Source organism: Rhinopithecus roxellana, chromosome 14 (genome assembly GCF_007565055.1).
Source record: "Rhinopithecus roxellana isolate Shanxi Qingling chromosome 14, ASM756505v1, whole genome shotgun sequence".
NCBI lineage: Eukaryota > Metazoa > Chordata > Mammalia > Primates > Cercopithecidae > Rhinopithecus > Rhinopithecus roxellana.
The window spans coordinates 64,753,764-64,769,805 of NC_044562.1; the positions used below are offsets into that span (position 1 = coordinate 64,753,764).

Consider the following 16,042-nt stretch of genomic DNA (forward strand, 5'->3'; position numbering starts at 1 on the left):
AAGGGTCAAGTTCTCGAGAAGTTGAGGAATAGGCATGGGGGAATAACTGTGGCGGCTTTTAGGAGAGGAAGGTGTGAGCCCAGTGGAAGAGGTATAATTCGTCGCTTAGAGTGGTCAAGAAACTGGGAGTCCAGGTTTGGGGCTGTTTGTCCACACAGTCAGTGAGGTCACCCAGGACTGCCCTGGAAAGTTGCCTAATTAATACTTGCCTGAATGTATACATTCATTAATTAATAATCCCACTCTTGAGCTTGGTCTTTTGGGAAATCTGTACCAATTGCAAAGCCCTATATGAGTGCCTAATTAAAATTCCAGACTAATTTTTATTATTGATATATGTCTTCTGAGTGACGTGATTATAATTACGACATATCATTAGCATATTCAGTATGAATATGAATTAGCTATGAATTGCAGAAAGGATAATATAATCAAAGAAGGTACAATATGCCTTTTAGCCTATTTCAGATGAGTCGCTTGTAACAGTTTTCATGAAGCAGAAATCAAAATCCCTTATAAAGGATGTGGTAACCCTTCAGATGGCCTCTGTTCATTGGACACGGCCTGGTCAAGACCTGGTAAGCCAACTTGTACAAGGAGTGACAGGAGAGTCACTGAAGTGGACCTGGGGCCATCTTTGGTGGATAAATTAGGAGTCATCTGTTTCTTCCTCTATAGGGATCCCTGAACTGACCACTGAATTTACTCCATCCATCACAGGAAATGACGTTGAGAGTGGTAATCAATATGCAATCAATACGCAGTGTCTTACTTTGATATGTATACTTTGGAAATGGCCTGTTTATATGCTTTTTTTGATTGTTTGTTTTGGTTTTTTCCTGAGATGGGATCTCACTATGTCACCCAGACTAGAGTGCAATGGCTAGCAGCTCACTGCAGCCTCAAACTCCCTGGCTCAAGTGATTCTCCCACCTCAACTTACCAAGTAGCTGGTACTACAGTTGTATGTCTGGGTAATTTTTGTTTGTTTGTTTGTTTGTAGGGATGGAGTCTCACTACGTTGTCCAGGCAGGTCTTGAACTCCTGGCCTCAAGCAATCTTCCAGCCGTGGCCTCCCAAAGGGTTGGGATTACAGACAAGAGTCACTGCACCCAGCCCTGTTTGTATGTTCAGAACTAACTCAAAATAATTAGGTATGAATGCCTAGAGAATCAAAAATACATAAGCACTTTGGAAAGGGAGTGCTGCTTTTCCCAAACAACAGAGTTCCATAGGAGAAGCCTCATCACAATTAGCTGCCTGGTCAATCTCCACTCTTTCACTTAGCCCTACTCAGGGTTGGGGAGCAATATTGGCTTTGCCCAGCCAGCCCTCTCCTTCTGTCATTGGGCTTTGCTCCTTGCAAAGCACTAGTGCCCTGGTCTGCAGCCTCCACGTCTAGCCCAGCAGGGAGGTCAGCAGGTGTCCGGGGCTGCCTGTGTCAGGGTGGGCTCATCTGTCTTATGCTGAGACTTAGCATATGCAGGTCCAATGTTCTGCACCTCAAGCCACCTCTTTCAACTTTGCCTTCATCATCAGTAAGCTGATATGTTTATCTCTTTTTGCCAGAGTCTTGTGTCTATCTCTCTCCTGGACTTGAATAAGATATTACAATGTCCCAGTAAGAACATTCATATAAAACCATCAGTTTTCCCTTTCTCAGTAAATTCTGAAAAATGCAATATCTCAAGTAGAAATATCATACACTTGGTGAGCCACGTAACTTACTGAACTTCAGTTTCCAGCAAGACACCTGTTGAGTCTGAAAGGCACGGAGAAAACACCGAATATGTGCAGCTGCTGGTGGAGTTGGGCGTTTAAGGCATTCTCCCTTCTCACAAACTAGTCTCATTTTCTCAGCTTCCAGACATGGTCCCAACAACTCACCCATTTGATCCAACTCTCAGTCTCCTCCTCCGGCAGCCGGGACACCGTGCGGGGTAAAAAGCGTACCAGCTTCTCCTTGACGGCAGAAGATGTCAGGGCATCCTCCACCTCCACCAGGCTGGCGATCACATCAGCGATCTGGCCCGAGCCTTCCACCACCACACAAGGAATTTTACTTTTGATGGAAGTATTGATGGCCTGGAGGAAGGAGACAGAGTCAGGCAGATCAAAGAGACCTTGGTCCACAGAACCCAGCTCCGGACTAAGGTTTTGAGCCAAGCTGGTGAAAACACATGGACCCATCCCTACATTTTTTCCTTTGGGGTTTTTATTTTAATTCAGAAGCAAATCAAAAGTTGGCAATTGCTTTATGAATGAGAAATGTAATCTGCTTTATGAAATCTTGTACCCACAACGAGTTCCATAATAAGAACACATATGACTAGCTTAAGTTTTCCATGGATAAGTGCTTTAAAATATCCCTGTACACAAAATCGATCATTCCAAGTACTGACATAATAGATTTGAGTGGCACGTACTAAGACTGTATTCAGCATTATTGTTGATAGCTTATCTGAAATAGGTTAGTAGTAACCAATACTCATACTTTTAAGGTATGAAAATAGCTTAAAAACAGCAACCACGGCCGGGCGCGGTGGCTCAAGCCTGTCATCCCAGCACTTTGGGAGGCCGAGACAGGCGGATCACGAGGTCAGGAGATCGAGACCATCCTGGCTAACACGGTGAAACCCCGTCTCTACTAAAAAAAATACAAAAACTAGCCGGGCGAGGTGGCGGGCGCCTGTAGTCCCAGCTACTCGGGAGGCTGAGGCAGGAGAATGGCGTGAATCCGGGAGGCGGAGCTTGCAGTGAGCTGAGATCCGGCCACTGCATTCCAGGCCGGGTGACAGAGTGAGACTCCGTCTCAAAAAAAAAAAAAAAAAAAAAAAAAAAAAAAAAAAAAAACAGCAACCACATATTTTATGTGATGTTTACTCACACATTTCCCTCCTCAAATAATTTCCCCTGACCCTGTTATTAAAAATGAATAAAAATGTATCTTCTTTCTGGATAAACATCTAGCACACTTTTATGACCTTTATAATAACTGCAGAGGTCAGCAGAAAATTAAGGATTTTAATCACTGGACAGCAAGATACAGTGATCTACCCGGAGGTACAAAAGAAATTGAAAAGCACTTGTTTTTAGGTCTGAGTGCTTTCCTTAGAGAAGACATCACACAGAAAGCCAGATGTGTGGTGCCACGATTGGAGACCACAGAGCGTGAGAGTCACAGAGCAGGCTGGGGTCCCTCTGTGTGCCTTGAGTGTCTGCACCACAGGTGGTCATGGGTGTGCTGAGGGGGGCTGAACCAGGAAGGGATGCAGAGGCACCAGCTGGGTATTTTCTTTTCTTTACTTTTCTTTTCTTTTTTTTTTTGTTTTTTCTGAGACTACGTCTTGCTCTGTCTCCCAGGCTGGAGTGCAATGGCGCGGTCTCGGCTCGCTGCAACCTCTGGCTCCTGTGTTCAAGCGATTCTCCTGCCTCAGCCCCCTGAATAGCTGGGATTACAGGCACCTGCCACTGCGCCCAGCTAATTTTTGTTTTTTAGTAGAGACAGGGTTTTGCCATGTTGGCCAGGCTGGTCTCGAACTCCTGACCTCAGGTGATCCACCCACCTCGGCCTCCCAAAGTGCAGGGATTACAGGCCTGAGCCACAGTGCCCGGCCCTGGCTGGGTATTTTCTCCTAGTTCCCCTCACCTCTCCTATCCCCGCTACTGTAGGTTGTTAATTGGCTGAGCAGACGGCACTGGAAACTGCCGTAGAAATGCAGTGCCCTAGACCAGCAGCAGCTCTCCAGTCTCCCCCTAGACCCTAGGCCAAGAAATCTTCATTCCAAATCTAATATTTGCTCTGGTAAGATAATAAATGTAACCATATTTCAATGACTTTTTCTCCACCCCTCTTCCTCTTTGATGTGGCTGCTTTTTCAGATTCAAGCCATTTATGCTGGAAGTTGCAATTTTTTGATTTTTTGGTGATCACCTTGGCGATGACCTTGAGCAGTAGGATATAAATAACTCCCACATGCTTAGCGTTCCAATAATGGAACACTGGGCATAAAAAGGTTTTAATACACTGACACACACTGATAAGAATCTCTATTTTAATGTTTCCTTGAAGATTTTTATTTAACCATGGTCTCAATTGTAAATCTCATAGTGGATACTCAATAAATATCTGTTGAATGGATGAAGAAAAAGACCATTGTTACATAAAAGAGTAATGAGAAGTACTAGATGATGATTCCAGGTAACTTTGCCAGCACTTACTTTTAGCTCTAGGGATTTACTCTGATGAAGAGAGGGGTGAAGATCGAGAGTCACAGGTATCTTTAATCTATTCCCCGTCTTAGAGGTAAAATAGGATGTGTACAAGGAGGAATATGCAAATCATTGTGGAAATTCATGAAAAAGATGAGTTAAAAATGACTTTCTTGTGCTATTCCTAGAAAAATGAGCTCTCGAAAATTGTTTACAATACTTACTAAAATGCAGTCACACTAACTGTTTTTTAAAACTACCTATGGGGTACTACGCTTATTACCTGGGTGACAAAATAATCTGTATGTCAAACCCCGTGACATACAATTTACCTATACATCAAACCTACACATGTACCCCTAAACCAAAAAGTTAAAAACAAATAAATAAAAATATAAATAAATAAAAGGTTTTGATTCAAGTGGATTCTCAAACAAAAAAAAAAAACAAAAAACAACGTCAAACAGGAGCCTGGCTGCAGGCAAGATGAACTCAGTAATGAGTCCATACAGATTGGCTGGGAAGTCAGATTCCTGCTCAGTTGCTCAATATTGCAGGTGCAGAAACATTCAAGAAGTTTCCATGATCTCAGAATCACTTAGGGTTTGGGATTCCATCATGCGACATACCTGTATCCCCACATGGCATATAAATGGGCCTTAGGTGGTCTGGAAACATTCGATTTGGGAGCAATCTGTGTGTGTATGATCATAGCTCATCTCAATGTAGATGGGGTAGCCATAGCTTTCTAATATGTATGCTGGTTACAATCTTTAAGTCTCCTGAGTTAATGTCACCTCTTCTCTTTGGCAGGCTGATTGTCAGGGCCAACACTAAGTACACAGGTTATTCATGTCACTGAAATTCTCCTCCCAAATCTTCTTGACTGAGGAACAACTGGAGTCTGTTAGGGTAACAGTATGTGGAGGGAAAACACTACCTACTTGCTGTAGTAAAATGAACTAGGTTAGATTAGAGGAGCCCAAATCCCTGAAAACACAAATTTGTTGGATAGGTTTATTAACCAACCTTCTAGAAAACTAAATCAGGACTCACTTTCAAAGTCTCTTTTCCACCTCCTTGGGCGAAACACACAATGGGGATCTTGCCACCATAGTTGGAATCTGTAACACATAAAAAGTAAAGGATATTTTGAGCTCATTGGAAATACTCATCTACCGCTGTGAAAAGTTGGACCAAGAGCTTCTGCCCTGTGAGCCAAGGTGTGGAGAGATAGCTTCACATCTCACGGACTTGAACATTATCTACTCATTAAAGACGGATGAGTGTTTTCGCCCCACGCTAGTAATAGCATGACATGGGTCATGTTGCAATTTGTCATTGATACTTAAAATACATATTTAAATATTTAAAGCCTGTGCATCATTTACCTTTGCACCTATAAATTAAACTAGGTTTAAGTTGATCCTTATAATAACGATGTTGTCACTCATTTGCATAATCCTATGCTTTCTTGAGTGAGTGAGAACTTGGCATAACTAGTGGTCTTTCAACAGAGTTTATTGCATATATAGTTTCTTCCTTCGTGTATGTCCAATTGTGAAGGGAAACTAATTGAGAACGTCTCTAACAAGTTCCTGCCATTATGTCTATCACTAAATCACAAGGTAATCTTGTTCCATGACAGGACACATCTCAATACCCTGTCTACAGGAAGAGAGAAAGTACATGTCACTTAACCATAGCAAATAATGGCTTTCACTCAACTATTGCATTCTTCTCTTGAGACCACTGTTTTCTGTTACTCAGAAATAGCCAAGATTCAAAAAAGTAAACCATACCATTGTTAAACTAGTAGGTTGGTTTTATCTTTTCTCTCCTAGCTAATTACATTGTTTCATAAACTCATATTTGTCGTCGCAGATCATATTTGTTCTTAAATGGTATCTACCAGAAGAAGACAGCCAGCTCTTCATACTGACAAACTACAGTGGAAGATGGCCATATTTATCATTGCCTTCAGCATGTTGAAGGGTACATACCACAATGACCCTGGCAGAAGCATTCCTGGTGCGTTGAAAAAAGAAGAGAAATAACAGTTCTTTGGCAATAAAAATACCTGATCAGGCGTGTTTCTCATGCCTCACTCAGTAGTTGGTAGCGATTGTTGTTGATGCTATGGCTGCTGGGGTGATTGTACACATCTGGGTGTACTACTTCCTAACCACTGACCTTGAATAGTGCGCTCAGAGATGTATTTCTCTAGCTGATTCCGGAGCTTTGCTTCCACGGTGGGATGTCCATGACAGCCATTGTCCACGAGCAGCAAATGCGTGTGGTTGTTGTCCAGGATATACAGAGGGTCTCTCGTGAAGTCATCCATAGGGTACTGGGCTGAAAAATAGCCCTGAAAAGTACAGGGAAGCTTGTCTTTGAGATTGTATTATCAGTCAAGATACATGGTGATATTTTTATATATTCATACAAAAGCTAATACTTTGGGTTCAATTATATTATGCCTCCTCTCAGATTTAAAAATTCTGAATTTTTAAATTCAGAGGGGTCTTAGCAATCTTATAGCACAGACTTCCTTTTAAATATGAGGAAATGGAAGTTCAAAATGGTAGTGTCACGTGCTCATTTTCTCATAAATGGCTAGAGACAATGTAAGGATCAGATTCCCAGTCCCATTCTTGGTTCATTGCCCTGTGCTCTTTTGCAAAAATTCAACGAAATTGAAATTCAGCATTCAGGAAACTGCGTATGTGCAAATGTGTGTGTGTGTGTATGTGTGTATTTGTGTGTGTGTGGATACAGGTAGAAGCAGACATTGAATTGCACACATACATAGTTGTCTGGAATCTATCATATGCCATAACCCATGCCAGGATCTAGGGATTAGAAAATGAATGAAATAGTCTTTGCACTTGAGAAGCTCACAGCAACAGGACCACAAAAAGAAGTAATTAAATGGATACTTTGTCCCCAAAATACCAGAGAACAAAAAGCTGCTTGAGGAACATAAAGAAAGGAATCCTTACCAAAAACGTTCCTCACTCTCAAGCTCCATTCAAAGGCATTTAGTTTTTAAAGTATTAGGGTTGCATTAAAAGATTTTCAATCTTAACTCCAAGAATAGAATTTAATAAATTTGAAAAGTAATATCACCACCAAAACTCAAGGAGAACAGAAGGAAAAAATAGTATTCAGAAGGAATTCAGAGTTTTGCTGGTGATATGATTTTTAAATTTTATTAATTTGAATACTGTAGTGATTAAAAGATTGTGTACTATGGACCTGCCACTAACTAGATATGTGCACTAAGAAACTTTCTTACTTTCTGTATGCCTCACTTTTCTCATTTATAATGAGAGGGGAACAGTAGTACTTACCTCATAGTTTTGTTATGAAGATCAAATGAGTTAATATATGTAAAACACTTAGAATAGAACCTAGTACATAGTAAGTGCTATTGTATCAACGTTAGGTTTTGTTATTATGATTAATGCATTACTTATTAATTTTAATTTTCCTAATAAAGGTATATGGCTATGCATTTCACTTTGAGTGCGGCTTTGGCCATACTGACATATTAATATATATTATTCTTAATAGGTAATGTTTTCATTTGCATTGCTTTCTAAGCTATCTGATATTATATTTTTGAAAGATCATTCTAGATCCTGCATTTGTTTACCAGATGGTTGGGATAGTTGGTTGTTTCTTAATTTCCAAATGATTGGCAGGTTCTTTAATCTTTACATATTCGTTTCAAGTTTTACTTGTTGCCAGGAAATGGGCCCTAGAAGCAGCCTCTAGGGAGATTTTGAAGTCTTTTCTCATTCCCATTCAGGGGTAAAAATACCTACATTTTCAAGGCTTTTTGTGAGTCTGTGAATTAACACATGTACTGCATCTACCATGGGGATAATTACACAACACTGCATTGACTCCCGTGCCCATTAAAAATATTGCTAATTGATAATGGTATTCTTTCCCACTTAGCCTGCCACTGTCCTCAAAAACCTGCTCTAGGCCACTCTCATCCCTGAAGTTGGCATTTTATGTGAAACCATTTTGCCATCCCTTCTTGAGCATCTAATAATAATAATAGAAACTATCATTCACTCTGCGCAATTAGATAAATCAGTCCCATAACAATACAGGTTATTATTATAAAAAAACTTGAAGACGGGAACTGGCTCCAGACTATGTAACTAGAAAAGGAATGATTACTCCAACCCCAACTTCTCTGTCTTCGAAACGTACCCTCCTCCCCCTCTACCATGCTTCCTCCTTGAAGATGCACAAAAAAACACCTCCCACTCTCCCCTGCCCCTTATATATCTCAAAAATGGTAACCAAGGCACAAAAATAAAATAATTCTAAAAGAAGAATCACAGCAATTCCAAAAATCCTTAACATTTGCTGCTTCTAAGGAGTCCAGATGGGAGAAGGTGTAGCTTAAATGTGGATATCTGAACATCTGGCCCAAAGCTTCTGGGCAGAGAACACCTGTTGCTTAAGAAGGTCCTCAACTACTAGAAATGTTGTTTTCAAAATGCTACACTTGATATAAAACCCCATGTCTACCTTGTATTTTTAACATGAAAGGCTCATTATTCTCTAAATATGTTCACAGGAAACATTTGCGGGGTGGAGGCTGGGGGTTGTCTCACAACCTTCTAATGCCAAATTAACCAAGGACAATATCTATTGATTTGTATTCTTCTGAGTGTAGCCAAGCAATCAAGATATTGCGGTTGGGCTTGAGCCCTCCTGAAATGGATGTAAGCCTTGGTTATAAAGAATAAAGAACCTGACTGTGATATGAGATTGCTGAGAACACATTTTAATGAACAAAGCAACATTCATTGTTAACTCTTTCCCAGCAGTTAATGACGTACGTCATCCTTGTTTTCAATTCCTTTAGGGTCCCAAAGACACTCCTTGAAAGGCAGACTTCCCCATGGTCTGGCTCCATCACAGAGCCTCGGGGTTCAGGCCACTGGCTCATGCCGTGGTCCTTCTTCCATGTGACCTAGCAGACCTCCTTCTGTCCCACCCGTACCTCAGCATCACAATTCCTGATGAGGGTGTCCCGGTTGGAGACCATGCCCCAAGCTGCTACGCCAATAGCCACAATATTCTCCTCTGAACTCCTGCTGATGGTGTTATCTCTCACCACCTCCCCGATGTACTTCATCAGGCCATAATGGGTGCCTCCCGTGAGAATCCAAGCACCTGTCAACAAATAGGAAGAGTAAATGGTCAACCGGCACTGGGCAAAGTTTCCATTCTGGACTCACAGACCCCTAAAATAAAGTCCCCATCCCTGTAGGCGTCAGGACACAGCACTGGCAGCTGTGTTGTACAGCAAGGAAGAAGAGGGGACCTCAGACAGTGCTGCTGAGAAGTGTTCACTTAAAAATACAGATTCTTGGCCAGGCGCAGTGGCTCACGTTTGTAATCCCAGAACTCTGGGAGGCTGAGGCGAATGGATCACGAGGTCAGGAGCTCATGACCAGCCTGGCCAAGACGGTGAAACCCCATCTCTACTAAAAATACAAAACTTAGCCAGGCGTGGTGGTGGGCGACCGTAATCCCAGCTACTCAGGAGGCTGAGGCAGGAGAATTGCTTGAACCTGGGAGACGGAGGTTGCAGTGAGCAGAGATCACACCACTGCACTCCAGTCTGGGCAACAGAATGAGACTTCATCTCAAAACAAAACAAAACAAACAAACAAAAAAAACAGATTATTGACCCTATTCCAGATCTACCTCATCAGGCTCTCTGGGAGGTGGGTCCAGGGAATCTGTCTGTATCTTTAACCAGTCTCTAGAGGACTCTCATGGACAATGAATGTCTAACCAGAGCCTCTAAACAAATTAGGCAATGCCACCATGGTAAGTCAGGCACTCTGCTCCTGGACCCCCATATTGGTTGGATTCTAGTGAATCTTCCTTGGATGGCCTTTGTGTCAATAACTTTGCTTTATAAAACACAATTCTGTATGCTGGTCTTTTTAAGGTTTAGATCTGATTATCTTCTCGACGCTAAGGGTTATACACGGTTTTATTGGGGAGGGGCAAAGTAGAATAAATACTATACTTATAAAAATATTATTTAGCATAAAACTAGAATCTAAAGTTGGAAATGACCCTAGTATAATATGCTGCCCACGTAGGAATCTACCCTCAGAGCGGTCACTGGCCTCTCTGGATTAGCTCTTGTAAGAAAGCGTCAGGAGCTGAGAGGCAGCCCCCTCCTCCAATCGTTAGAAAATCCCTTTGCTGACTATTTACATTCTCTAATTTTACTACAGTCTTCAGCGATGAGGAACAATTTTAGTCATCTCCACATCAAAGTCCTTCCAATATTTTCAGGTAAGTATGATGTGATCCTTAGAAGTTTTACACCTACTTCTTTTAACCAGTTCTTACAGGGTATAAATCCAGCCTCTCAGCATGCGGTCTCCTTCCTCTAGATAGATTTTGACACTGAGAGCTAACCTAATCAAGCCCGCCAAACTTCACCTGCCTTGCTTGCTTTTAACTGCTTCCTTCTAGTTGATTTTAAAACCTATGTAGCTAAAAGTCATGTAGACGAACAATATATAACTAAATCACCACTAGTTTCCTTCTAGATAACATCTCTGACATATACGTCACTATGATAATAGTTGCTAAAGTTGTTTTTCAGGAACTAGGGAGCTGCTCTTATCCAGTTCAAAACAGCTGAGACCGTTGACTCTTCAACTGGGCGTGCACATATGCCCAAGAGATGACCTTTCAATGTCAGAGGGCCAAAACTCCTCCCTCAGATCATGCTAACACTGCCATTTTCTGAACAGGTGTCCTATGAAGAGCCATGAACCCTGACTACACCTGCACAAACCACCAATTACCTCATTCCTTCTCCACTGTCTATCACGTTTCCCCACGCCATACAACAACTGCCTCTTCACTCCTTAAATATCCCTAATCCTTATCTTTGAGGAAGCAGATTTGACAACTGTTCTCCCATCTCCTCACTGGGCAACCCTTTTCTCTTTTGCAAAACCCATGCTTACAGTGATTGACTTCATATCCATTTCAGCCATTAACGTTCCCTTTTAAAATGAGACAATGGGAAATGAAGGTAGCACTCCAAGTGGACAACCAGCAACAATGAAACTATTCAACTTCTTCAATCGCTTCACTTCATCTACATAGAAATAGGCGTCCCAGCCCAGGGATTTTTTTTGTCCGTTTTGTTCTGCTATATTCTAGCACATAAAACAATTTCTAGCACATTATAGGCATCCAGTAAGTGTCTGTTTAGTGAATGAACAAGGTGTGTTCAGGATTTAGTAGCAAGGAAGCTGAGTTGCTCAATTTTGTATCGAAGTGACAACCCACAGTGTCCCCTCTGGTTGGTCAGGAAACTGAGAAAAATAAATGGGAAAAACAAAACAAAACATCGCAGTTTCTTCCTGACAACAACAACAAAAAGCCCACATCTAGATTAGGACACGTTTCCTTAGTTCTATCAGTCAATATTAATTCTGCATAAAAGAGGTTTTTAAATGTTAAGGTTGGATAAACTGAATCTAATCATGAACAAACATCAACTAAATCCACATTGAGAGACAGTCTACAAAGCAATTGGCCTATACTCTTCAAAAAATGTAATGCAAGACAAGGGAAGGCTAAGAACCAGTTCCAGATGTAAGAAAACTAAAGAAAAAAAAAGCAAAGCTAAATCGATTTGGAATACAAATTGAGAAAAAATAATGTTTGCTCTAAAGGACTTTGTTGAGATAATTAGCAAAATGTGAGTGTAAACTGTGAGATAGCAGTATTGGTCCATGGTAACTGTTCAGGTTTGAAAATTGTATTGGGCTATGTGAAAAAAAAAGCTGTCCTCAGGAGGGGCATGTTCATCTACTTAGGGGGTTAAGGATCATGATTCCTGCAATCCGCTTTCAATAGTTCCCCCCCAAAATCATACGTAGATATTTATGGAACAAGATGAGACAAATGTGGGAAAATGTTAACAATTGGTGAATCTAGGTGAAGAATGTACAGATGTTCATTGCATTATTCTTGCAACATTTTTGTAGATTCAAAACTTTTTAAAATATAAAGTTAAAAAGAAAGAAAATGCTAAGTGTTTCAAGTAACAAAGCCTTAGTTGCTTTGACCTCAATCAGACACTTACAGGGTGCTTACAATTTCTCAGGCACCGTCACTACTTTCAAAAGTGCGTCACTGATCTCACAATTACAGACCAAACAAATTACAACTGTCCTTTTCAATTCGCCAGAACCGAAATTCTGGGGAAAATTTTTCGTGTGTTAATAACAAAATGAAAATCTTACAAGATTTAAAAAATTCCCCTAAGGAAGCACCTTAACGCTGATTTCGAGTTACTTTGTGAAGCTCCCCCACTATCTGCCAGAGCTCCCCGTCCATTCATTTGAGGATATTGCTTTCAATAAAATAACGATTAATCAGATGGTTCTAGCAGCATCCGGATTCTCCGGAATTGCACACGGGAACTGCCTTCTGTGCTCCCCAAACTTGGCGCAGCCCGAATGGAAGAACCGGGGTCGCTGCTCCGACCCCCACCTTTGGACTGCGCGATGTAGATGAGCCGGCTGAAGATTTTGCGCATGCGCGGCTTCAGGGCGAAGTTCTTGGCGCCCCCGGTCACGGAAATGACCAGGTTGGGTGTTTTCAGGTGCCAGTGCTGGGTCAGCAGCTCGTAGAGGATTTCTGCGTCCGTGTCGCAGGACAGACGGATATACTATGGGGAGAGGAGCAGAAGCATCAAGATAAGCCTGTGTTCTTCTGAGGTCGGGGTTTAGCATCTGCGCCAACACCCCGCCCACGCTTGCCTGCTTCTAGAAGGGGGCGGGTGGGAGCAGCAGGGATCGTGGCACTGGGGGTCCCAGGCAGGGGCCGTGCCAAGGACCCACGAGGAATGGAAGTGTGAAAGGAAAATAAATCTTGGGGCTTGAAAATTCAAGCTAGGAACTGCTTACCTGCCTCCCACTCTATTCAAGTCACCCCTCTGCTTGCAGAGATGAATGCATATCTGATTCCCTCCTTTGGAGAGGCTAATCAGAAACTCAAAAGAATGCAACCATTTGTCTCTTGTCTACTTATGACCTGAAAGCCCCCTCCCATTTCGAGTTGTCCCACCTTTGCCTGGTGAGTTTTCCCACCTTTCCAGAAGGAACCAGCGTTCATCTTACATATGTTGATTAATGTCTCATATCTCCCTAAAATGTATAAAGCCAAGCTGTGCTCTGACCACCTTGGGCACATGTTGTCGGGACCTCCTGAGGCTGTGCCACGGGCGTGCGTCCTCAACCTTGACAAAATAAACTTTCTAAATTAACTGAGACCTGTCTCAGATATTCAGGGTTCACAGAAGGAAAGCAGAGTTGTGGGGAGGGGGGGCGCTGCAGGGGCCCGGAAAAGCCCCATAGGCCACGTGGAGAACTTGGGACTTTGTCCTGAAGGCAGAGGGGTGCCTTGAGGCGTTCGAGGCAGGGTGAAAACAGGGTGGGCTTTGCATTTAGGGAGTCCTCCAGCAGCCATGCTGAGGCCACAGGGAGGTGAGCAGAGCTGCGGGCAGCAAGAGAGGGCATCGACCCATTCCGGGACAGAGGCCCTGGGGAGAGTCAGCAGTGGATGGGGCTGGGTCATCTCCCAGGGATGCCATGGGGGTTTGGGAGATGAGAGGCCCGGGCCCTGCAGGAGCAGCCTGTGGACGGTGCTTTCATTGAGACTGGGAGCACAGAGGATGCAGGAGAGGCTGTTTCCGATCATTGAACACCTTTGCAAAACCTTGCTGGAGAGCTTGCCCAGTGAGTATGGAGGGAATGCATATTCAGGGCCCTATGTACCTCAAGAGTACACAGAGCTGAACAGCAGTGTTCACAAAAGCATTCATAGGGCACTGGGTAGCAGCGGGGCTCAAGATGGTGTGACATGGATGCCTGCTTTGTGTGTGGACACAGGCTAGGTGATAATCCAGTCCTTACCTATTGAGTTTTCCTGTTGAGCATAGCCTAATAACTGCTGTCTGGCTTTTACAAGATGTATCTTTTTCTGCAGTCTTTTTTGGTGTTTACTAACCATCTCTCCTGCCTCCATCTTATTAGACAATTCCAAGTAAATCAAGGTAGCCCAGGTCATTTTGGCCTATGAATTAGCTACCAAAGTAGAAAACCACTGCTTACCTTCCCTTTCTTCCCCAGTGTCTCAAACTGAATATCCCCAAAGGCGTCCGTAGGAAATTCCTTGGTGTGTTTCTTGTAGTTCCATTTCTCGCTTTGGTTGATCTGGGTGCCTTCCATGTGCTGGCTCTGGGCATAGCCACACCTGCACACATTCTCCCTGATAAGCACGATGATGTGGACAGGAAGGAAGGATTTCATTGAGCCTGCTTATGGAAACTGGCATTGTTAACTTAAATAGACACACAAAGGATACCTTCAAGTCTTATTTTCAGACTGTTTTCATCATCTCAGTCGCTTGCGTAGAAACTAGTTTGATGTGGACCAGCGCAGTGGCTCACGCCTGTAATCCCAGCACTTTGGGAGGGTGAGGTGGGCGGATCACTTGAGGTCAGGAATTCAAGACCAGCCTGGGCAACATGGTAAAAGCCCGTCTCTACTAAAATACAAAAATTAGCTGGGTATATTGCAGGCGCCTGTAATCCCAGCTACTCGGGAGGCTGAGGAAGGAGAATGGCCTGAACCCAGGAGGCGGAGCTTGCAGTGAGCTGAGATCACGCCACTGCACTCCAGCCTGGGCGACAGAGCCAGACTCCATCTCAAAAAAAAAAGAAAGAAAGAGAGAGAGAGGGAGGGAGGGAGGGAGGGAGGGAGAGAGAGAGAGAGAGAGAGAGAGAGAGAGAGAGAGAGAGAGAGAGAGAAAGAAAGAAAGAAAGAAAGAAAGAAAGAAAGAAAGAAAGAAAGAAAGAAAGAAAGAAAGAAAGAAAGAAAGAAAGAAAGAAAGAAACTAGTTTAATGTTTTATCCCAGGTGTTTATTGCCCCTTCACCAACAAGCTGGCTCTGTGATAGAACAGAACAGACCCCTGCCCTCATGGAATCTAGCTTCGGTCCGTGGGACTTAGGAGACTGAGTTTCAGAAATCTGGAAACTTTGTTCAGCTTCTCAAACAGTTCATAACACACAGGAGCCCTGAGTTGGCCTCAGTGCCTCAGCACCAACCCTGCCACTTCACCCAGCCAGTAAGGCTCTTCTGAAGCGAGGTGAGACATCCTTCCCATGGGCTGAACTCACCGGGAAGATGCATTCCTTTGGCAGAGACCCAAAATGTTCCAGACTCTAGAGAGATCATCCTTTCCTTATTGGACATTAGCTGCTAGAGAGACTTTCAATAATTTGGGGTAGATGAGGACAAACTGTGCGGTAAATGAACACAAGTTCTTCTCATTAAAAATGCAGTGGAACTAAATTCATCCATTAGGTGACACAGAGGCATAACAGGAAATTGGAACAGGATAAAAAGATATGCAGTCAGTGGTAAATCCTCTTCCCCTGTGCCTTCGCCAACACACCACCGTCACTCGACGGATACTGACTGAAAATCCACTCTGAGTCAGCCCTGGGCTGAGCTTCACAGCAGCCCAAGACGAGCTGGATGTCCTTCCTGCGCTTAAGTTGGTCTCTTAGGAATAGCTAAGCACGACACCTGGCAAAGTGCAGAGGGACAAACAAAACACCTCCTTTCACTCTCGCACAGCCCCTCCCCTGTCAGGCTTGCCATGAGGGTTGGAAATGATGCAGAGTGTTTCACTGGGCCTGGAATGTGGCACCTGCTCCATCAAGGTGACTTAGGTTATGG

General features: G+C 43.1%; 1 protein-coding gene across 4 annotated transcripts in view; it reads right to left on the reverse strand.

The window, feature by feature from the left end:
* TRPM8 (transient receptor potential cation channel subfamily M member 8) overlaps nucleotides 1-16,042 on the reverse strand; it is a 99,239-nt gene that overhangs the window by 64,839 nt on the left and 18,358 nt on the right. For all 4 annotated transcript variants that reach the window (XM_030916467.1, XM_030916470.1, XM_030916469.1 and 1 more), the window contains 6 exons: nucleotides 14,409-14,565; nucleotides 12,787-12,964; nucleotides 9,245-9,417; nucleotides 6,406-6,580; nucleotides 5,269-5,336; nucleotides 1,888-2,085 (listed from right to left, as the gene is read on the reverse strand). In XM_030916467.1, coding sequence (XP_030772327.1) covers nucleotides 1,888-2,085; nucleotides 5,269-5,336; nucleotides 6,406-6,580; nucleotides 9,245-9,417; nucleotides 12,787-12,964; nucleotides 14,409-14,565 — 949 coding nt within the window. The remainder of the gene's footprint in view (nucleotides 1-1,887; nucleotides 2,086-5,268; nucleotides 5,337-6,405; nucleotides 6,581-9,244; nucleotides 9,418-12,786; nucleotides 12,965-14,408; nucleotides 14,566-16,042) is intronic.